Source organism: Malaclemys terrapin, chromosome 4, assembly GCF_027887155.1.
Source record: "Malaclemys terrapin pileata isolate rMalTer1 chromosome 4, rMalTer1.hap1, whole genome shotgun sequence".
Lineage (NCBI taxonomy): Eukaryota > Metazoa > Chordata > Testudines > Emydidae > Malaclemys > Malaclemys terrapin.
In genome coordinates this window covers 349,767-372,899 of record NC_071508.1, presented here as the reverse complement: position 1 = coordinate 372,899, position 23,133 = coordinate 349,767, and the positions used below count along the sequence as shown (strand labels likewise).

Here is a 23,133-nt window from a genome sequence, read left to right as displayed (position 1 = left end):
CAGATGCTCATGGCCCTTGGATGGGACAAAATATCGCCTCTCTGTCCTTTTGGCCGTAGGGGCCAATGAAGCTGGCGTCTGCCACAAAGTGCAGGATGTGTCTGCCATCATTTTTATCAATGGTAGGGCAACCCTGGATGGGCCCGAGGGGGCCAGAATGTCCACCACCAGATACACATCCACTTCAATCTCCTCAGCCTGGATCAGGAGGCTCTGGGCTGCATGCGTAAGTAGCTGCTGGAGGATCCTGTTGTCCTCTAGGGCCGGTGCCACTGAAGTACCAGCGACCGCCTCATCCGGAGAGGAAGAGGAAGAGATAACTTGGAGCGGGACTTCCTCCGCACCCTCGGTCTCCGCCGGGGCCTTTGGCACACGGTACTGTGGTTGCATGGCCGGTGCGGACACAGGATGCGGCACCGCGGCCGGTACCGGGGTCAACACCGAACGACAAGGCATGCTGGGCGGTGCCTGCGGCATCGGAACTATGGTCCCCGCCGGTGCCGGTGTATGACTAGGGGGTGCCAGGCTTTGTTGTGTCACACCCCTCTCGGACGGCGGTGCCGGTGGTGGAGGCATTTGCGCCAGAGCCACCGACATCGATGAGACCGAAGCGGACCTGGAGTGAGGGCTGTACGCCTGCCCCATGGACTGAGGGTAGGCCCAGGGAGTCCAGAAGGGCCACTGGGAGGGCGGTTGCCACTGCTGCTGCCACTGCGGCAGGTAAGGTTGTTGGCTCGCCTGCGAAGCCAACCTCCTACTCCTCGATCTGCTGGAGCGGTAGGACTCCGCCTCCGAGTCTGAGGTCTCCGAATAGGAGTACCTAGGGGGAGCAGTACCCACTGTCGCCGGGGAGTGGTGCCGCAGGGCCGGGGAATGCTCCCTCTGGGCCGGTGCCGGTGGAGCAGCGCAGGGCAGGGACTGAGGCGACATCATGGCTGGCTTGCCCCGTGATTGTATCAGGGGTAGGGCCATGGTCGGCGGCTCTTTCCACCGGTGCAGAGAGGCCGGCACCGGGAGGCTTAATAAGTCAGAGGCTGCCTTGAACGCCTCCAGCATCGATGGGAGACGCACATCCTCGCTGAGGTCCGGGATCTTGACCGGTCCGGACTCGACCGCACCCTCGCCAGGGCGGGAGTCGACAGAGCTATGGGAGGATGAGTTTGTGGCACAGCTTGTCCCCCGGCACTTGTGGATGCCGCTGGCCTTTTAAGGTCCTGGTGGGGTGATCGGCCCCTCACCGGCCTCTTCTTTTTCACGGGCACTGGAGATGGTGATCAGTCCCACACGGAGGCCGACTTTCTATGTCCCGATTCTCTCCAGTGCCGGGACTTAGAGGTTTTAGACTGGGCCTCCTGCCTTGTTAGTGGTGCTGGGGCGCTGCGCACCGAGGATGAGGTGCTGGGCGCCGGGTCGGGCAGCTCGGGGTCCGAGTGTGGCCATAAGGCCGCCTCCATCAGGAGCACTTTGAGTCTCTGCTCTCTGTCCTTAAGAGTCCTGGGACGGAATCCCCTGCAGATACTGCACCGGTCTCTTTGGTGGCTCTCTCCAAGGCACCTTAAGCAGGAAGAGTGTGGGTCACTCTTCGGCATAAACTTCCCGCAGTCCTTGCAGAGTTCAAACCCTGGGGACCCGGGCATGCCCCAGCGGGGCGACTAGTATGTTGGGGGGAAAAAAACCCAACAGCTATCAACTATCTACAACTAACTCTAATTCTAAACTAAGAGAGGAAACTATTATATACACTGAAATGGGACACTGCTATGCTTGCTGCAAGAGCGAGCAAAGTTCCAGCTAGCCGTCACGAGCGGCAAGAAGGAACTGAGGGGGTGGAGGGTCGGCGGGCCCCTATATAGGGCGCCATGGAGGTGCCACTCCAGGGGGTGACGCTGGTCCGGCCCGAGGTGGTGGTCCCAGATTGGGTGGTGCCCAACACCCACCTGACTCTGACGGGGGTGGGTGGGACTCCATTCAAGGTGCCTGTGGCGAGGGTACACCTGAAGTGGGGGGCCAAGGAGGGCCCCAAGGGCGTAGGGGTACACCCGTATTTGCCCACTGAGTTGTTGATGGGGGGGGACCTGGAGGACTGGCCAAGCAACCCCCAGGGTGCCCTGGTTGTGACCCGCAGTCAGAGCCGGCGAGGGGCATTGCGCCCTGGCCTTGGGGAGGCTGTACACCTCCCTGGCTGTGGAGTCCAGTGAGGGGATGAGAAACTGGAGCCTGTCTGCAGGGTCAACCTGGAGCAGCTCGCAGGTATTCTCAAAGGGCGTCAGGAAGGTATCCATGTCCTCCCCCTCCTTACGCTGGGCCAGGAAGCACTTATCAAAGCTCTTTGCAGTCTTGGATCCCCCCTCGCTCACCACAGCCGGGGCCCCACTGCTCCTCAGCCTGGCCAGTTCCAGCTCATGCTGACGTTGTTTCTCCTTCTCTTCCCGCTCCTGCTTCAGTTCTTGCTGCCTTAACTCGAGCTCTTTCAGTCTCAGCTCCCTGTCACATTCCAGTTGCATCCGCTCCCGGGATGGGGAGCTCCGCCGGGACGATCCCCTGCTGGCCGCCGGGGTCAGGGCACCCTCGGTATTCGCTGGGCTTCCCCCAACCCCTCCCCTAGGTATAGATAGGCAGGGTCTCGGGATGTCCTTGGCAGCAGTCTGACCCCTCCCAGCCAGGTCTGGCCCCAGGGCCCACGCTGCATCCGCCGGGCGGCTTCCCTCAGGACAGGGCTCGGTTCATCCAAGCGATCCCTCTCCTCCAGCTGGGCAATGAGCTGTTCTTTGGTGGACCTCCCAATGCGCAGCCCCCTCTGCCTGCACAGCTCCACCAGGTCGCTCTAAAGGCGTTTAGCATACATCCTCCTGCTGCCACTCGCCGGCCTGTGCTCTCCGCTTTCCACCGTTCCAGTGTGCCAGCCCTTCTTCAGGTCACCCCCTCTCTGCCAGGGTCGAGCTGCAGACTCCTCCGCCCCTGAGACCGCTCGCTCCGATCCCCCGGGGGACCCTGTTACTGCAACAGTGCCTCTCTCTGGTCACACACTCCCAGGGCTCAATCACCCCCTGAACCATCTCTCTCTGACTCTTCAGCCCACCCGGTCCCCGTCGATCCCCCCTCCTCCTTATTAGGACATAGGGAATCTCCATTTATAGATCCTCCCCTAAGGGATGTCCAAACCACATGCTCCTCCGCACCTGTTGGTTTTCCCCAACTCTTAGTTTAAAAACTGTTCTACGACCTTTTTAATTTTAAGCACCAGCAGTCTGGTTCCATTTTGGTTTAGGTGGAGCCCATCCTTCCTGTAAGGCTCCCCCTCTCCCAAAAGTTTCCCCAGTTCCTAATAAATCTAAACCCCCTCCTCCCTACACCATTGTCTCATCTGCACATTGAGACCCTGCAGGTCTGCCTGTCTAACTGGCCCTGCACGTGGAACTGGCAGCATCTCAGAGAATGCTACCATAGAGGTCCTGGACTTCAATCTCTGATCTAGCAGCCTAAATATGGCTTCCAGGACGTCTCTCCTACCCTTCCCTATGTCATTGGTACCTACATGTACCACGACCACCGGCTCCTCCCCAACACTACACATAAGTTTGTCTAGATGTCTCGAGAGATCCGCAACCTTCACACCAGGCAGGCAAGTCACCATGCGGTTCTCCTGGTCATCGCAAACCCAGTTATCTATGTTTCTAATGATCGAATCACCCATTACTAATATCTGTCTCTTCCTAATAACTGGAGTTCCCTCCCCTGGAGATGTATTCTCAGTGTGAGAGAACACCACATCATCATCTGGGAGGAGGGTCCCAACTATGGGATCGTTTCCCTCTGCTCCAGTTGGATGTTCTCCTTCCCTGAGGCTTTCATCCTCCTCAACAGCACAGAGGCTGTCAGACCGGGGGTGGGATGTACTACTGTGTCCTGGAAAGTCTCATCTATGTACCTCTGTCTCCCTTAGCTCCTCCAGTTCAGCCACTCTGGTCTCCAAAGCCTGTACACGGTCTCTGAGGGCCAGGAGCTCCTTGCACCGAATGCAGACATACGCCACCAGCCCACAGGGTAGGCTAATGGTAGGAAGGGAGCCTGAGACATAAGCCCTTGTATCCAAGGCCCGGTGAGAGTCCAGCGGCCTGAACTAAGGTGGTGGCCAAGCCTTGCTGGTATAAAGCAAAGTGAGCAAAACTCCGGCTCTGCGCAGAAGCCAGTCCCAGCTACAGAACGTGCCTGGGGGCAGGTGCACAGAACGTGGCGAGAGCAGGGCTGGCATTGCAGAAACACACGTTCCTGAGACGTGCCAGGCACAGGACACACACGCAGACACGTTCCAGACGGCTGGTACCAGAACACCCCATACCAAGGATGGTACAAACAGCCCCACCCCCGGAAGGTAATGAGAACACACTGACCCCTCCTAAAGATAAGGTCAGGATGACAGGGTGAGGGATAGAGATATTTTGACCGAACCAACATGTACAAGGTGATGGGTGATAACTAACCACGTCCAAGGGGCGATACGTAACTTGTTTGTATCGGTGTATAAAGAGGGGTCTCAGAGGGGGTGTCTTTGGCCAGCCGAGTGGGGAATGGAAAGTCCTGTCACTACTGAGCAAGTCCATTGCAACGGGCACACGTGTTAGTGCCCCTGTAACCACCGAGCCGGGGCATTAGGACCGTGCTTCACTGACAATAAACCTGGCCGGGCGCCTTCACTACTGCAATGGATCTTGTGGTCATATTGGGCAGTTCGCTCGAGGTCTGCCGTGCCGGCTGTCTGTGCCGAGCTGGGGCAGCGCAGGGAGAACACACACACACAGCCAACATCTGACAACAATGGTGCTCTGAGGCAGCGTGTCAGTCTTTCCCCCCTAACTCCACCCAGCGGTGCCAGCCTTATACCGGTGAGGGGAGCCCATCCAGTGCTGCGTCTGGTCCCTAGGCCCGCCACAGTTTTCCTGCCATGGAGCATGAGGTTGGGCTGGGGGGGGGGGGGACGGGAGGACTCTTCTGTGAGGGCAGCCTGGCTACTGTTGTACTGGAAACAATGGGAGAGGGTGGCCATCTTTGGTACAGGCAGCCTCATTTTCATGTAGTCGGCCATCTTTTCTGAGGGCAGCCGATAGATTCAGTGCCATTGAAACAACAGGAGACAGCAGCCATCTTTACTGTGGGCGGCCTCGCCAGTGGAAAAGGGACCGTCTCTGCTGAGGGTTTGAGTAGCTTCAACCCCAGGACGTGGCGTCAGTCCCACGGCGCTGTGTGGGGAGCAGCAGCTCTCCTGGGCAAGAGCCAATTGTGCCCATAAGATCAAAGACTGGGTACACCATTAATCACTTTGCTTAATTACAGCTTAATGTCTTCACCTGTCCCTTTGCTGCTCGTTTTCAGTGGGGTTTAGTCATGGCAGCCATGGGAAGGAGACAGACCCAGCTGTTTAGCAAACAATGTCAACAACGGTCAGACACGTTAGGTAAAACCTTCTCAGAGGTGCCGTTCCCATTCCCATTCCCGAACCAGATCCCAGATTTAGTAGAAATTCCCTAGAAAATTTCTCCTCTGCCCTCAGACCCTGGGCTGTGAGTTCGGGGAGGACACACTGTTCTCCTCCTGCGAAACAATGAGGGCGAGTCCCTGCCTTAAGTGGAAAACTGAACCCAGTTTAAACAGAGGGGCTGCTGCACCCGCCCATCAATTCTCTCCAGACCTGACACCCTCTTTCCCCAGCACTGGGGAACCTGCAAGCAGCCAACGGGCCAGTCCCCAAACGATCCAGGAACCTCCCCACGCGCTGGGAACCGGCCGGGGGAGATTCAACCCAAAGTGACGCTTTGTCTGGACGCTCCAAGTGCCTGAGGGCAGAGACCTCCTCACCCACAATCACCCCAGCATCAGCGCGGCGCTGCCCGGCCCCGCTCGCTCGTACCTCGCAGCTCCAGCGGCCCAGTGGATTTCCCTTCAGGCTCCTGTAGGGTCTGATGTTCCACAGAACACAGGTACTCTGCCCCGTCGTCCTCGGGCACCAAAGGGGTGAAGCGGAGCTGGGACGTCACGCTGTAGGATTTCCCGTCTGCGGCGGCTGTGGGGTCTGGGGTGTCAATCTTGTGGGTGTCCAGGTTGTCTAAGCACCGGAACACCATCTCTCCTCTTTTCTGTCGGTGCCAGGCCACGCTCAGCTCCTTGGGGTAGAACCTGGATATTTGGCAGCTCAGTGTAACCTGCTCCCCGGGGGCCAGGACCTGCGGCCGGGAGATCTCGCCCAGAACTGGAGCCTGTGGGACTAGAACATGTGGAAATTGCATGTCATAGTTACAGCACCTGGAGATCTGACACACACCTCTGTTGTATCAACCAGGTAAGGTACTAACAAACTTCAACAGGACTTTATTTTTACAGTGGAAACCTCTTTACCAAGCTGCTGCTGCTGCACCCTCTGTAACTCTCACTCTGCCTCCTCAACTCCTCCCCCTCCTTCCTGTTTCCTGTCCTTTCCGACTCCCAACAGCCAGTGCTCCCAGTTCTAATAATTACAAGCAACATCTAAACACCACAGCCTCCCATCACCATCTGGTCTGACCTGTCCCCGTGTCCCCAGCAGCCTCTGCCAGGCCCTCCCCTCACCCAGCGAGAGCTCCCCTGAACGACTCCTGGGACACCCACAACCTCAGGGGTGCTGGGGTTACCTGGGAGAGGGGTCAGGAGTCAGAGTGGGGCCACAACTGCCCTGCAGGGGGGGTGTCAGTCAGTGTGTTGAGGTCACAACCCCTCTGCCTGCAGGCGTTACGCAAACCCACTTCCCTGCACACGCAAACGAGCCAGACTGCTCCAGTCACCAGCCAGCTCAGATGTGGCACCAGATGGTCAGAGGAGCCCAGGGCAGGGGCGCCAGAACAGGAGGGGGCAGGGGGCCATGGCAGACAGATTGGCATCAGCACTGCCTAGCTTGTTCGATGGCCCATCAAGGGTCATCAATCGTACAATGAGCCCGTTGAAAGGAGCCAGGGACTGCACCTTATGAGTCAGGAAGGAATGTGGTACACCTGTGCGCAGAACTCTAAGGCTTCCATGCCATGTGCTGGGCACATAGGCGCCAACTCCGAGGGTGCTCTGGAGCACCCATGGAAAAAAAATGATGGGTGTTGAGCACCCAACATCAGCCCCCCCATCAGCTTGTCATCCCCCCCCCACCATCCCGCTCACCAGCAGGCCCCACCGATCAGAGCCTCCCCCTCCCACCCAGTGGCTCCTGCCTGCCACAGATCAGCTGTTCTGCAGTGTGCAAGAGGCTCTGGGGGGGAGGGGGAGCAGTAAGCGGCAGGGTGCGCTCGGGGGAGGGGGCGGAACGGGATGGGAAGAGGTGGGTTGGGTGGGGCAGGGTTGGAGGGGGTGGGGTGGGATGGGAGCTTGGGGGAAGCGGTGGAGGGGGGACGGGGCCTGGGGCAACACCCTGGCACATTAGAAAGTCGGCACCTCTGGTTGGGCAGCTTGTGTTTGGGACAAAGGAAATACAAGCCGCACGGCAAAACGATATAAAAGGCAGCTGCATCTTCTCCGTTTTGTGTTCATTCCTGCTTCTCACCTCTGGAGTGACTTTTCTACAAACTGAAGCTCTGAACAAAGGACTGAATGACCCAGCCCAGCTATGCAGGGCCGGCTCTGGCTTTTTTGCCGCCCCAGGCAAAAAAGCCTCTGGCCGCCCCTCCACCCCCTCCCCAGTGCGGCACGGGAGGGCGGCTGGAGCCCCGGGGGGAGGGCAGCAAGCCCCGGCCAGGGCTCCGCTGTCCCCGGCGGCCTGAGCGCCGGGGGGAGGGCGGCGAGCTCCGGCCGTGGCCCCGCTCTCCCCGGCAGCCGGAGCCGGAGCACCGCGCTGCCCCCCTCCAGGTGCCGCCCCAAGCACAAGCTTGGTGGGCTGGTGCCTGGAGCCGGCCCTGCAGCTATGGATGTGTTCCAGGGGGACTTTCAAGTCACCAAACTCACCAATACTGCTAGGAACCTGATACAGGGACTCTGAGGTCTCTGTATGTATGTGACTGTATTACCATTTAACAGTTCTCTTCTTGTTCTTTTCCTTTATCATAAATCTTTAGTTTCAGACACTAAAGGACTGGCTGGCAGCGTGGGATTGTAGAGTTGTTTATAGGCTTTTCTGTCTCTTTAACACAGCAACTGGAGGGGGGATGGGGTGGGACGGAAGTGGGGCTGTGTGGGATTATGGAAGGTAGTGGAGATGTTGGAGGCAGAGACTGGGGGAGGCTAATGGTAGGAAGGGAGCCTGTATCCAAGGCCCGGTGTGAGTGCTGAGGCCTGAACTAAGGTGGTGGCCAAGCCTTGCTGGTATAAAGCAAAGTGAGCAAAACTCCGGCTCTGCGCAGAAGCCAGGCCCGGCTACAGAACGTGCCTGGGGGCAGGTGCACAGAACGTGGCGAGAGCAGGGCTGGCATTGCAGAAACACACGTTCCTGAGACGTGCCAGGCACAGGACACACAAGCAGACACGTTCCAGACGGCTGGTACCAGAACACCCCATACCAAGGATGGTACAAACACCCCCACCCCCGGAATATAACGAGAACACACTGACCCCTCCTAAAGATAAGGTCAGGATGACAGGGTGAGGGATAGAGATGCTTTGACCGAACCAACATGTATAAGGTGACGAGTGGTAACTAGCCACGTCCGAGGGTCGATACGTAACTTGTTTGTATCGGTGTATAAAGAGGGGTCACAGAGGGGGTGTCTTTGGCCAGCCGAGTGGGGAATGGAAAGTCCTGTCACTACTGAGCAAGTCCATTGCAACGGGCACACGTGTTAGTGCCCCTGTAACCACCGAGCCGGGGCATTAGGACCGTGCTTCACTGACAATAAACCTGGCCGGGCACCTTCACTACTGCAATGGATCTTGTGGTCATATTGGGCAGTTTGCTCGAGGTCTGCCGTGCCGGCTGTCTGTGCCAAGCTGGGGCAGCGCAGGGAGAACACACACACACAGCCAACATCTGACAACAATGGTGCTCTGAGGCAGCGTGTCAGTCTTTACCCCCTAACTCCACCCAGCGGTGCCGGCCTTATACTGGTGAGGGAGCCCATCCAGTGCTGCGTCTGGTCCCTAGGCCCGCCACAGCCCCTGGGAGCAGACGAGCCCCCAGCACCGGAGCTGGGAGTGTCTCTGCCCCAGGCCCCCCAGCTGCTGCTGCTCCCCAGGACTGAGCTGGGGCTCACGGCACAGATGTCACCTCACAATTTCCTGCCCAGTTTTCCTGCCAAGGAACATGGCGGGGTGGGGGGGCCAAGAGGGGGCTCTTCTGTGAGGGCAGCCTGGCTACTGTTGTACTGGAAACAATGGGAGAGGGTGGCCATCTTTGGTACAGGCAGCCTCATTTTCATGTGGTCGGCCATCTTTTCTGAGGGCAGCCGGTAGATTCAGTGCTATTGAAACAACAGGAGACAGCAGCCATCTTTACTGTGGGCGGCCTCGCCAGTGGAAAAGGGACCGTCTCTGCTGAGGGTTTGAGTAGCTTCAACCCCATGAGGTGGCGTCAGTCCCACGGCGCTGTGTGGGGAGCAGCAGCTCTCCTGGGCAAGGGCCAATTGTGCCCATGAGATCAAAGACTGGGTACAGCCATTAATCACTTTGCTTAATTACAGCTTAATGTCTTCACCTGTCCCTTTGCAACTAGTTTGCAGTGGGGTTTAGTCATGGCAGCCATGGGAAGGAGACAGACCCAGCTGTTATTAGCAAACAGTGTCAACAAAGGTCAGACACGTTAGGTAAAACCTTCTCAGAGGTGCCGTTCCCATTCCCATACCAGATCCCAGATTTAGCTGAAATTCCCTAGAAAATTTCTCCTCTGCCCTCAGACCCTGGACTGTGAGTGTGGGGAGGACACACTGTTCTCCTCCTGCGAAACAATGAGGGCGAGTCACTGCCTTAAGTGGAAAACTGAACCCAGTTTAAACAGAGGGGCTGCTGCACCCGCCCATCAATTCTCTCCAGACCTGACACCCCCTTTCCCCAGCACTGGGGGGACCTGCAAGCAGCCAACGGGCCAGTCCCCAAACGTTCCAGGAACCGCCCCACGTGCTGGGAACCGGCCGGGGGAGGCTCAGCCCAAAGTGCCGCTTTGTCTGGACACTCCAAGTGCCTGAGAGCAGAGACCTCCTCAGTCACAACCACCCCAGCATCAGCGCGGCGCTGCCCGGCCCCGCTCGCTCGTACCTCGCAGCTCCAGCGGCCCAGTGGATTTTGCTTCAGGCTCCTGTAGGGTCTGATGTTCCACAGAACACCGGTACTCTGCCCCGTCGTCCCCGGGCACCACGGGGGTGAAGCGGAGCTGGGATGTCACGCTGTAGGATTTCCTGTCTGGCATGGCTTTGGGATCTAGGGTGACAATCTTGTGGGTGTCCGGGTTGTCTAAGCACCTGAACGTCGCCTCTCCTCTTCCCCGTCGGTGCCAGGTCACTCTCAGCTCCTTGGGGTAGAACCTGGATATGAAGCAGCTCAGTGTAACCTGCTCCCCAGGGGCCAGGACCTGTGGCCGGGAGATCTCGCCCAGAACTGGAGTCTTTGGAACTAGAACATCTGGAAATTGCACATCATAGTTACAGCACCTGGAGATCTGACACACGTCACCGTCTGGTCTGACCTGGCCCTGTGTCCACAGGAGCCTCAGACAGGCCCTTCCCTTACCCAGCGAGAGCTGCCCTGAACGACTCCTGTGACACCCACAACCTCACGGGTGTTGCTGTTACCCGGGAGAGGGGTCAAGAGTTGTTTTGGGGCTACAACTGCTCTGCCGGTGGGGGTCAGTCAGTGTGTTGAGGTCACAACTCCTCTGCCTGCAGGTGTTACACAAAGCCACTTCCCTGCACACGCAAATGAGCGAGACTGCTCCAGTCACCAGCGAACTCGGATGTGGTCCCAGAAGGTCAAAGAAGCCTTAAAGACCTTAAAAACCTCTAAGGAAGGAGATTCCACCACCTCCCTAGGGAACCCATTCCAGTGCTTCACCACCCTCCTAGTGAAATAGTGTTTCCTAATATTCAACCTAGACCTCCCGCACTACAACTTGAGACCATTACTCCTTGTTCTGTCATCTGGTACCACTGAGAACAGTCTAGATCCATCCTCTTTGGAACCCCCCTTTCAGGTAGTTGAAAGCAGCTATCAAATCCCCCCTCATTCTTCTCTTCTGCAGACTAAATAATCCCAGTTCCCTCAGCCTCTCTTCATAAGTCATGTGCTCCAGCCCCCTAATCATTTTTGTTGCCCTCCGCTGGACTCTTTCCAATTTTTCCACATCCTTCTTGTAGTGTGGGGCCCAAAACTGGACCCAGTACTCCAGATGAGGCCTCACCAATGCCGAATAGAGGAGAACGATCACGTCCCTCAATCTGCTGGCAATGCCCCTACTTATACAGCCCAAAATGCCGTTAGCCTTCTTGGCAACTAGGGCTCACTGTTGACTCATATCCAGCTTCTCGTCCACCGTAACCCCTAGGTCCTTTTCTGCAGAACTGCTGCCTAGCCATTCGGTCCCTAGTCTGTAACAGTGCATGGGATTCTTCCATCCTAAGTGCAGTTGTCCTTGTTGAACCTCATCAGGTTTCTTTTGGCCCAATCCTCTAATTTGTCTAGGTCCCTCTGTATCCTATCCCATATACATATCCCAAATCCCCAATCCCCATATCCCAAATACAGCAAGATATTCCCAATCCCAAACCTTGAGGTATAAATTCTGGCGCCTCAACACAGATGTCAGAAACACACGTTTGATACTTTGTGCACTATCTTTAGTAGAGATAAATCAAATCTGCTTAAAATCTGCTGACTTTCTCTAACAGATGCACTCTGTGTTACTGCAATTATCTCTTCTATTTCAGTCAATGGTTTTTCACTAAAAACGTATTTACTTCATTTTAACATACATGATTAAGGTTTTTTTCTCTTTTATTAAGAACAGGAATTTATTTTTTCTAATTATTTTGGCATTTATGTTTATCGATCACAATCATGTACGTGACTCACTAGCATGTGACTCCATCATTGCTATTAGTATGAGACTTGGTACCACATTTACTTTCATACGAATTTTAAGTTATTTTACAGATATAACTAAAAATACAATTTAAAACTAATCGACCTTCATCTGCACATAGGGTGACCAGATGTCCAGTTTTCGACCAGAACACCCGGTCGAAGAGAGTCCCTGGCGGCTCCTGTCAGCACTGCTGACCAGGCCGTTAAAAGTCCAGTAGGTGCGGGACTGGCAGGCTCCCTACCCGGCTTCACACAGCTCCCAGGAAGTGGCCAGCATGTCCCTCCAGCTCCTAGGCGCAGGGGTGGCCACGGAGACTCCACGCGCTGCCCCCTCCTCAAGTGCCAACTCTGCAGCTCCCATTGGTCGGAAACCGCTGGCTGTGCCTCTGCCTAGGAGCCGGAGGAACATGCCACTGCTTCCAGGAGAGGCTTGAGGTAAGCGCTGCCTGGAGCCCGTACCCGGAAACTCCTCCTGCACTCCAACCCCCTGCCCCGGCCATGAGCCCCCTCCAGCACTCTGAACCCCTCAGCCCCAGCCCTGAGCCCCATCCTGTGCCCTGACCCCCTGCCCCAGACCAGAGCCCCCTCCAGCACTCTGAACCCCTCAGCCCCAGCCCCCATTCCAGAGCCCCCTACTGCATCCCAAGCCCCTCATTCCCGGGCCCACCCCAGAGCCCGCACTCCCAGCCAGAGCCCTTACCCCCTCCCACACCCCAACCCCCTGCCCCAGCCTGGAGCCCCCTCCCGCACCTGAACCCCTCATTTCTGGCCCCACCCCAGAGCCCTCACCCCCTCCCGCACCCCAACCCCCTGCCCCAGCCCAGTGAAAATGAGCAAGTGAGTGAGGGTGCGGGAGAGCGAGCGACAGAGGGAGGGAGGATAGAGTGAGCGGGGGTGGGGCCTTGGAGAAGTGGGGCAGGGGGTGGGGCAAGGGTGTTCAGTTTTGTGTGATTAGAAAGTTGGCAAACTTATCTGCCCAGTGTCTAAAGTTATGGTTTAGCTAATGTTTTTAAACTGGCACTGCTCAGGTGAGTACAAGCTAAAGTTACATTCTAGGAGGATACTATTATCTGATTGTGACAAAGTGAGACTGTTCTTAATGTTTCCTCTGAATACTGTGTGGGTGCCTCAGTTTCCCCTATGCATTTCTTAAGTCTCTAGGTGGAGGGATAAAGGCCAGTGTGCATAAATCAGCGACACTCTGTCTCCCTGGCAACAAATGGCCGAGGCCCTTCCCCCCCCCCCAAGGAAATAGCTAAAGGTGAACAAAGAGATCAGATGACCTCCTGGCCCAGGAAAGAGACAAAGGCCAGAGAGGAGGGGCTGGACGGGGTTTTCAGTTTGAAGCTAGCTGGGGACGGGAAGTGAGGGCAGACGTGGGTGTCTGACTCGCGGGACCCCAGAATGGACCCAGCTGAGGAGTCCTGTTCGCTGTACCTACAAGCTCTGTTTTAGACCGTGTTCCTGTCATCTAATAAACCTCTGTGTTACTGGCTGGCTGAGAGTCACGTCTGACTGCGAAGTGGGGGTGCAGGACCCTCTGGCTTCCCCAGGACCCCGCCTGGGCGGACTCGCTGTGGGAAGCGCACGGAGGGGCATATGCTGAATGCTCCCAGGAGAGACCCAGGAGGTGAAGCCGTGTGAGCTTCTTGCCCTGAAGACAGTCTGCTCCGAGGGAGAGGAGGCTCCCCAGAGTCCTGACTGGCTTTGTGGGGAGCAGTTCTAGAGCATCGCCCGGGGACTCCGTGACACTGATTGTACCACTTTAAATAATGAATGACAAAGCACAATATGATAATAACAGTAATAATGATAAATATTCCAGCCAGGACAGGTTAGGCATTTTAGAACTCACTACTCACAGAATTCAATGTAAGCATAAGAGAGCAATAAAATTATGAAATGCACCAACCGGTCAAAACACTGAACTAACAGCACTGTTGTCCTTAATGAACTTTGAAAGACTAAACTTACAGCGAATATATGTGCCTTGTGCATTTCAGGCAGTACCGAGAAGTAACAATAATGTGTGTGTGTGTGTGTATGTATTGGGAGGACTGTGTGAGAGAGGGACCGTGTGCGTGCGTGTGTGTGTGTGTGTGTGTACACGCGTGCGTGTGTGTGTTGGGGACAGTGTGTGTGTTGGGGGGTGTGTGAGGGGGGAAGTGTGTGCGTGCCAGGGTGAGCGTGTCAGCGCTGTCTCTTTAAGCCGAGCTCTCAGGAGCCCAAACCCTTGTCCAGACAGCAGCAGCTGCAGCTCCCAGTCCTGAGCCAGAGGCAGCAGCAGAGAGAGGCTCCCGTGTCCCCCATCCCCACGCAGCAGAGATCGGGTATACGGGTGGGGGGAGGGTGACACCCCAACATCAGCCCCCACCAATGTGGTACAATATCGGGGCAGGGAGGTAGGTGCCCCCCGTCCTCCCTAAATGGCGCCCTTACCCCTCAAAGGGAGCGGGGGGAGGTGGGGCTGCCCCCCGTGGGCACATGGCCCCGGCTGGCAGGGAGAGGGGAGGGGCTGCACCGTCCGCAGGGGTGGGGGACTGAGCACCCGGCCCCTGCACTCACTGGGGCTCCAGCGTGGGTAGGGTGACCAGACAGCAAATGTGAAAAATCGGGACGGGGGTGGGGGATAAGAGGAGCCTATATAAGAAAAAGACCCAAAAATCGGGACTGTCCCTATAAAATCGGGACATCTGGTCACCCTAAGCGTGGGGGGCACGTGGGGGTCAGCGAGGGGCTGATGGGGCCAGAACTGCTCCAATTTCACGGGCTCTGTTGGGCTGTTTCCCTTCACCCCCGGAATGGAGGAGACGCTCCAGTGACCAGAGATTTCAGATAGAGACACTGACCTGTCACCTGCAGCTCCCGGCTGCGTCTCTCCAGGGGGGTCTGTAGGGCACAGTGTCCCACCTGGCAGATGTACTCGGCCCCCTGGTCTCTCTGCACCGAGGGGGTGAAGCTGAGTCTCGTCTCCTGCTGGAAGCTTTTCCCGTCCTGTGTGCGGGGAGCTCCGAGCTCGATTCTGTACTCGGCAGAGCCCTGCAGGGGAACAGCAGCCCCGGCCCCCCGGCCCCTCCTGAGCCAGGTCACACTCAGCGCCCCGGGGAAATGCCCTGTCATGCAGCAGCTCAGGGTGATTTCCTCCCCCGCCATCACTGACTCGGGTTGGGAGATTTCCGACACCTCTGGGGGCCGCAGGAGATCTGGGGAATGAAACATCCAGGGATAGTTACAGGCCCCGTAAGGGGGAGACAGGGCGGGGGGGGGGGCTGCCCCCCCCGCCTTCCTTCAGACAGGAGAGATCTGACCCCTCAGTGGGGCTGTTACCCCATAAAATCACCCCTGTGTGTGACACTGTTACACCCCGACCCATAGGCGTCTCCAGACGGAAACGGGGATGAGGAATATTAGCTCCCAAAGCTCCTTCATCCCTCAGGGACCCCTCAGGGGGGCAGCGATTCCCCTCATTCCCCATCCGCCCCCAAGGAGCCCCCCTCACCTGTGTCCCCGGCTCTGATCTCTCTCTCGATTGCGGGGCTTTGAGGGCTTTGCTGAACGGACACAGTGACTGTAAATTCCGGACGGGTGATTTGGTGACTGGGGATTCTCCAGACGCTGGTAGCACTGAACGTGAGATCCGGGTTCTGGCTGGAGTCGATCGGTTCACACTTTTCCCAGGTTTTCCCATCACAGCTCCACTGGATCCGGTGAATCTCGCTGGGGTAAAAGTTCTGGATCTGGACGGCAAACGGCACCTCGTCCCGGGGCTCCCAGTGCGGTAACACCTGGATCCCGGACACCTGCGGCTGGGCTGGGGACAGACAGCAGTGAGAATGGGGCTGGGGTTTTAGCCCAAGCCAGGATCCCCTGCAGGTGAACCCCCTTCCCGAATAGTTACTCTGCTCTGCGTGTCTGGTTCACTCTCCTTATAACAGCTGGAGACCCCGCGACGTGCTCAGTGACATACGGGTGTGATGGAGCCTGTGTGTGGACGCAGGGTCTGAGCCAGCTCTGCTCTGCCAGCTGGCGATGAACTGGGGCACGAGACCCCAGGAGCACGCCGTATTTCCCCAGATGCCCCTACTCAGCCACAGATCCATTCGGGCTGCTGAGGGTTAAAATTCACTTTAGTCTGGGCTGTGGGGCAATGAAATGTTGTCAGGCTGATTGTGAGTACAGGGCAGCAGAACTGTGATTAATGTGTCCTAATGGGGCCAGGGCCAGGGGGCACCCTGACAGAACCCACTCTGTGAGCGGGAGACAATTATGCCAAATGGACAGGAAAGACTTGGGGAGTTGGATCAGATTAGCAGGATTGGAAGTTTTTGACCTGTTTGCTCCGTTTTTGAAGCTAGAACTGATGTGACGGAGTCGTGGTTCATTCCCGCTGTACCTGGCATCTGCCGATCACTGCAGCTGAACACGGAGCGCTGGGCTAGGGGAAGGAACCTCAGAACAGGGGGCAGAGGCAGAGGATCCACTCAACCAGCCCCCCAGGGGTAGGAGCAACCCCACCCTGGATGCTGGGATGTTGCTGCTCTTGGACAACTAACCGTGAGTGGGGTGCCGTGGAGAAACAGGGGAGCAGCATGTTACAGGGACATCCACCCTTTACATTTAACATTCCCTCAGTTTCCCGCCTTGCAAAGGGCACTGCCCAGTAAACTGGGGGGTGGGTGTTTGCTTGGGGTTTGCAGGCTTTGGAATCCTTGTTGTGGTGTTTTCCCAAGTGAATGCTGAGTCCCCTCTCCCTTGTAAGGAGGGTTTGTTTGTCAGACACTCTCAGTGCTGCGAGTGGGGGAATATTCCCTCAGAGGCCCCCAGGGGTGGGGTTTGGTTTCCTGGATTCCTGGGTGGGGGCTGGAGCTGGTTCTGTGTTGTGCTGTTCAGAGGAACCCCCAGACATCGAACCCGGCCCTTGCTGTTGCCGACACCCCCTGGCAGACGGGTTACGGGTGGAAAGGGGGGACTGAACTCCTGTTGCAGGGGAGTGAGTCCCCAGACACAGCCCAGCCCTGGGAGAAGGAACAGACACGCTTGGGGACTTGCAGCCCAATAGTCTTCTCCCCAGTGAAGAGGTCAAGGCCGTGGAGCCCAGCGGGGGCCCTGAGCCCTGCCGGGAGGGTGGGGGGGCTGAGCCCAGCAGAACACACACGATTGTTTGATTGTCTGCAGACCCTGCCAATTGCTGCGTCTCATTCTGCAACCATCAGGGGGCGGAGCTTGGCAGAGACCCACCCACCAGTGCCTTTTACATCCCCACATGACCCCAGGGACCCTGGGCCCTTGCAGAGACTCATCCGGGTGGGAGGCACCAGCCAGGTGCCCCTGAGCAAACGGTGCCTATAAATCGGGACTCCTCCCTGGCCCAGTTCCCTCCGGCCTCCCAGCAGGTCCCACTGCTGATAAAGGAACTGTAGCTAATCGATGGCTGAGACCTGGGGGGATGATGCTGGGGTGGGAATACGCCTTCCCTAGGCGGGAAACAGCCCAGGCTGGGGTTTGCCTGCCTGTGTCCTGAGCTGTGACCAGAGCCCCCGGCCCCCAGGACTGGCAGATACAGACACCTGCACCGGGGCCCAGTGGCTGTTTATCTCGGCCGGAGGCTGCTGGGGTCAGTGCTGGGATCCCCCCACGTTAACCAGAAACCTTCCCTCAAAGCTAACACAACGCGCCCTCCTTGCACTGAGCCAGACCCAAACTACCGGCTCTGACAGCCCATCGGCTGCTGGAGTCCCTGGGCACTCGCTGGACTCTGCTTGGCTCAGGGGCGGGGTCCTAGCAACACATCACAGCCCTGGGGACACTCACCCCACGGCCGGATCTCCCCAGACTCTCGCTGCTCTTGGATCCCTCTGGCCTCGTGGTGGAAGCTGCAGCTGTCCCGTGCCCCGTTATCCATGAGGCAGGTCCCTGATCTCTCCTGTGTCGCTCTCCAGCGCTGGGGCTGGGGGTGTAACAGCGGCTGGTGCTCAGGCCCCTCCCCAGCCTCGCTGACCCCGTCAGTCCCGATCAGTGTCCTGTCCTGTCCGTGTATCCGCTCCCATGTCACAGCCGTGTCCTCGGGGAATGTCCCCTCCATGGCATCGCCCGGCACCAGCACCTCAGAGACGGATTTGGAGACTTTCCCATCTGGTACCTCAGAGTCGGAGTAGGGAACTTTCCCACCAGTGCTGGTGGGGGCACAGAGGCCTAGGCAGAGAGGGAAGGTGAATAGCATCGACAAGGCACAGGCTCAGTGGCTAATGGACTCTCCCCGACCCGCTGCTCCCTCGGGGGTCCTGTGGCCCCCCTGTGGTGGCGAATGGATCCGGCCCCCCCCTCTCCCCCAGTGGCTCATGGCATCAGCATTTACCTTTCCATCGGCACCAGAAGTAAGTGGCTAACGCTGTCGTCACCGCGGCCAGTGTTACCGAGATCCCCAGCACTGCTGTGAGCACCGTGGTGGAACCATGCGCCTCTGCACGGGGAGGAGACAGAGACAGGGTCAGACCTCGCCCCGTACCGCCCCTCGCCCCCGACCTTCACAGCCACCTCCTGCGGCTGCAGAGCTGGTTCCAGCACACGGCAAGGACACGCAACCCCCGGCCTGCGGGTCACTCCTTGGAGCTGTTTGTGGCAGGCCCTTGGCTCCGGCCCGGGTTGTACATTACCATGGTTACCGTACCCCGATGCAGCAGCAGTGCAGACTGTGCCACGTTCCTGACCACTCAGCCCTGCTGTACCGAGTCCTCCCTTCAGCACCTGGTGTTTCACGGGGTCTCCAGCCCAGACTCACCTGTGACAGCCAGGGGGAACTCCTCCCGCAGGGGCTGGGCCAGAGCCGCGTGGCTGACGCGGCAGGAGAAGATGCTGCCGGAGTCACTCTCGATGGGGGTGAAGATGTAAACTGCAGTGAGGTTAAAGGTCCCGTCCGGGTTCCTCTGGGGGGCAGAGCGGGTGGCGTCGGTCAGAACCCGCCCGTCTCTCAGCCACGTGACGGTGACGTCCCCGGGGTAGAATCCCCACACGTGGCAGGGGAAGTAGGTCTCTGTATTTCTTACAGCCGATCGCCTGGGAACAGAGATTCTCGGAGGAGCTGAAAATGCGGAAGAGGCAAATATTATGGGTCTAATAGAAATTCACCGAGTGTCCGTCTAACCTAGCACAACGCCCCAGTGCTGACAATACTGTGCCCAATAGGTCCTCCGGGTCCTCTCAGATCCGGCCCGCCTGCATCTGTAGTCTGGACAATCCCAGTCTGGCCCCGTTCGCACAGGAGACACGGCCAGTTCCAGCAGGGCCCCATCTCGCTGTCTGTCGGGCTGCTGGGGGTCTCCCATCACTGGGTTCCCAGTGCTGCGCCATTGCCCTGAGGGTGGGCGTGTCCCGGTTAGTCTCTGCCCCGGGAGTTGGAGTATTTTGTCTGCACTTTGGGGCTGGAGCAGAGCTGGCCCGTGTCTGGGCAACGCCAATGGTTTGTGCCCAGGCCGCGGACCCCCCGCATTCCCCCTTGTCTGCACGGATAGCTTGGGGGAGATCTCCCACCTTTGCCCCCGTCCTGCTGCGGCAGCGGGCGGGAGCTGCTGTCTGGAGGCCGAGCTCAGGTCACGTGCCGTTGGGCTCTCTGACCCTGCACAAAGCTCGTCTACACACGGGTTAAAGTGCCGTGGGCCGGCCCACACGGGCGCTCCCTTTGCTGTGGGTGCCCATGGAGCTGCACCGGTGCTACAGCAGTGACGGGAGATCGCTCTGCAGCGGCCAGTGCGGACAGGGCCTGAGCCAAGCAGAGCGGGTCTCCCTCGGGGTCGCCCCCAGCTGAGCTGGCTGCAGTGGGGCAGAGCTGGTCTCCGCTCTGCCTCTCAGGGAAGCTGCTGGGGGCAGAGAAAGCTGCACTCACCTCCAATAACCAGGGGGAACTCCTCCCGCAGGGGCTGGGCCAGAGCCGCGTGGCTGACGTGGCAGGAGAAGATGCTGCCGGAGTCGTTCGCGGTGGGGGTGAAGGTGTGGGTCAGGGTGAGGTTAAAGGTCCCGTCCGGGTTCCTCTGGGGGGCAGAGCGGGTGGCGTCGGTCAGAACCCGCCCGTCTCTCAGCCACGTGACGGTGACGTCCTGGGGGTAGAATCCCCACACGTGGCAGGGGAAGGAGGTCGCTGCGTTTAACACTCCTGCTTTCCGGGGGATGGAGAGTCTGGGAGCAGCTGGAATGAGAACACGACGCCCAGAGTTTAACCCGCTATAAATACGGGATATGGAAAAACTCCAGGACTTCAGCCTCCCACCTGGCCACAAAGCTGCAGCAAACTCACCCGTCACCTGCAGCTCCAGCTGCTTCTCCTCCTTGTCGGGCGTGTAGATGACTGTGCTGGTGTATCTGCCTCCGTCCCGAACGGCCACTTGGCGCAGCCGCAGGGAGCAGTTCCCCCTGCTCAGCTCCTCGGGGAAAAGCTCTGATCCCTGCTGGTAGATTTTCTGTTCTCTGATGTACTCGGCCACCCTGTGGCCCCCCAGAGACCAGGCCAGGTAGAACTTAGTGATCTCAAAGCGCTCCATGACGGTGAAGGTGCAGGGCAGCTGTACGTCGGAGCCCAGCGCAGCCCTCACCGGGGAGGGGCCCACGGACAGGACCAGCTGGGAATCTGGAGAGGAGGTGGGGAGAGAGTTAGGCAGGGAGACGGGGCTGGGTGTGGGAGGTGACAGCTCCAATGATGTGCAACAAATAAATGTCAGGTTAATTGTTGGGTGCACCCTGCCGTGTCTGGGCTCTCAGACCCCGTCCTCCCCTTGTCCTCGCTGGGATTCTCCCCCATTTTCGCCAGCTCCTGTCACTCTGGGGCATTCACACGGGCTCAGGACAGACTCAGCGGCTGAGGCCGGGCAGAGCCCGGCAAATCTTGGAGCAGATCCTCAAGGAATCAATTCTGAAGCACTTGGAGGAGAGGAAAGTGATCAGGAACAGTCAGCATGGATTCACCAAAGGTAAGTCATGCCTGACCAACCTGATTGCCTTCTATGAGGAGATAACTGGCTCTGTGGATATGGGGAAAGCGGTGGATGTGATTTATCTTGACTTTAGCAAAGCTTTTGATACGGTCTCCCACAGTATTCTTGCCAGCAAGTTAAAGAAGTATGGGCTGGATGAATGGACTATAAGGTGGATAGAAAGCTGGCTAGATCGTCGGGCTCAACGGGTAGTGATCAACGGTTCCATGTCTAGTTGGCAGCTGGTATAAAGCGGAGTGCCCCAAGGGTCGGTCCTGGGGTCGGTTTTGTTCAACATCTTTATCAATGATCTGGATGACGGGATGGATTGCACCGTCAGCAAGTTCGCAGATGACACTAAGCTGGGGGGAGAGGTAGATATGCTTGAGGGTAGGGATAGGATACAGAGGGACCTAGGCAAATTAGAGGATTAGGCCAAAAGAAATCTGATGAGGTTCAACAAGGACAAGTGCAGAGTCCCGCACTTAGGATGGAAGAATCCCATGCACTGCTACAGGCTAGGGACCGAATGGCTAGGCAGCAGTTCTGCAGAAAAGGACCTGGGGGTTATAGTGGACGAGAAGCTGGATATGAGTCGACAGTGTACCCTTGTTGCCAAGAAGGCTAACGGAATTTGGGCTGTATAAGTAGGGGCATTGCCAGCAGATTGAGGGAGGTGATCGTTCCCCTCTATTCGATATTGGTGAGGCCTCATCTGGAGTACTGTGTCCAGTTTTGGGCCCCACACTACAAGAATGATGTGGAAATTTGGAAAGAGTCCAGCGGAGGGCAACAAAAATGATTAGGGGTCTGGAGCACATGACTTATGAGGAGAGGCTGAGGGAACTGGGATTGTTTAGTCTGCAGAAGAGAAGAATGAGGGGGGATTTGATAGCTGCTTTCAAGTACCTGAAAGATGGTTCCAAAGAGGATGGATCTAGACTGTTCTCAGTGGTACCAGATGACAGAACAAGGAGTAATGGTCTCAAGTTGCAGTGGGGGAGGTCTAGGTTGGATATTAGGAAACACTATTTCACTAGGAGGGTGGTGAAGCACTGGAATGCGTTACCTAGGGAGGTGGTGGAATCTCCTTCCTTGGAGGTTTTTAAGGCCCGGCTTGACAAAGCCCTGGCTGGGATGATTTAGTTGGGGTTGGTCCTGCTTTGAGCAGGGGGTTGGACTAGATGACCTCCTGAGGTCCCTTCCAACCCTGATCTTCTGTGACTGACCAACCTGTCCCCAGGCCCTGTCCCCGGGACTTTACTTTGCCGGGGAGCCCCAGAGCCCTGCCCTGCCCTCCCCCAGGACATCAGGGGATCTGTACTTGGCAACCCCAAGGACGAGGAGGGAACAAGGAGACCCCCCCAGCCCCATGGTCCCCACCCTTCATCCCCCCAGAGTCGCCATCTCTGGGGCTGGTAGGAGAGCCCTTCACTCCCCATGGGTCACACGGGCTAGAACTGGAAAAACAGGTAACAAAGTGCAGGTGAGAATTCATTGGTGTTTGCGCAGCACTGCGCCTGTCAGCACTGCCAGGCCGGCCTGTGGTGGGAGCAACTCCAGGTTTTCCCCCCCCCCCCCCCCCCCGCGACTCCTGCCAGGGCTGATATCCCGCCCCGCCCCGGGCATTCCAGGGGGTCTGTACTTACCGGCCACCCCAAGGAAGAGGAGGGGGATGAGGAGACCCCCCAGCCCCATGGTCCCTGCCCTCCATCCCCACAGAGTCGCCATCTTCTCCGGGGCTGGCAGGGCCCTCAGCGAATTCCCTTTCACTTTCCACGGATCACAGGGAGGGGCTGTAACAACGTGCAAAGTGCAAGGATCAGGAGTTCTGATGTCGCTGGGTGAGGCTCAGACACACCTGCCCAGCGCTGGCATCAACGTGCTCCCTGGGACAGTCTCTGCCCCCCTCAGACACCGTCAAGGACTGGCTCAGAGGTGGCACCCGCCTGGTGCTGACAGGGAGCCGTTCACTGCTGCACAGACCCACGGCCGGATAGCAGTCCCCACTCCCAGCGCTCTGGGGCGAATCAGCTCTGGGTGCCCTGTGCCGGCCGCTCCCCCCACCTGGCATTCATCCCGGGGGTGGGGGGACGGGGCCTGATCCACCCCCTGGCTGTCACCAGGCAAAGGCAGGCAAAGGGTTAAGGAGAGAGGG

At 57.9% G+C, this 23,133-nt stretch overlaps 1 protein-coding gene across 1 annotated transcript in view; it reads right to left on the bottom strand.

Moving 5' to 3' along the window:
- Positions 1–22,795, bottom strand: part of LOC128837209 (uncharacterized) — a 30,479-nt gene extending 7,684 nt beyond the window's left edge. The window contains 11 exon segments of the mRNA XM_054028182.1: positions 5,026–5,044; positions 5,886–6,259; positions 10,195–10,557; positions 14,865–15,218; positions 15,515–15,826; positions 17,827–18,207; positions 18,371–18,475; positions 18,794–19,093; positions 19,895–20,194; positions 20,303–20,632; positions 22,625–22,795. Of these exon segments, the coding sequence (XP_053884157.1) occupies positions 5,026–5,044; positions 5,886–6,259; positions 10,195–10,557; positions 14,865–15,218; positions 15,515–15,826; positions 17,827–18,207; positions 18,371–18,475; positions 18,794–19,093; positions 19,895–20,194; positions 20,303–20,632; positions 22,625–22,706 (2,920 nt within the window). The 5' untranslated portion in view covers positions 22,707–22,795.
- Between the last annotated feature and the right edge of the window lie 338 nt (positions 22,796–23,133).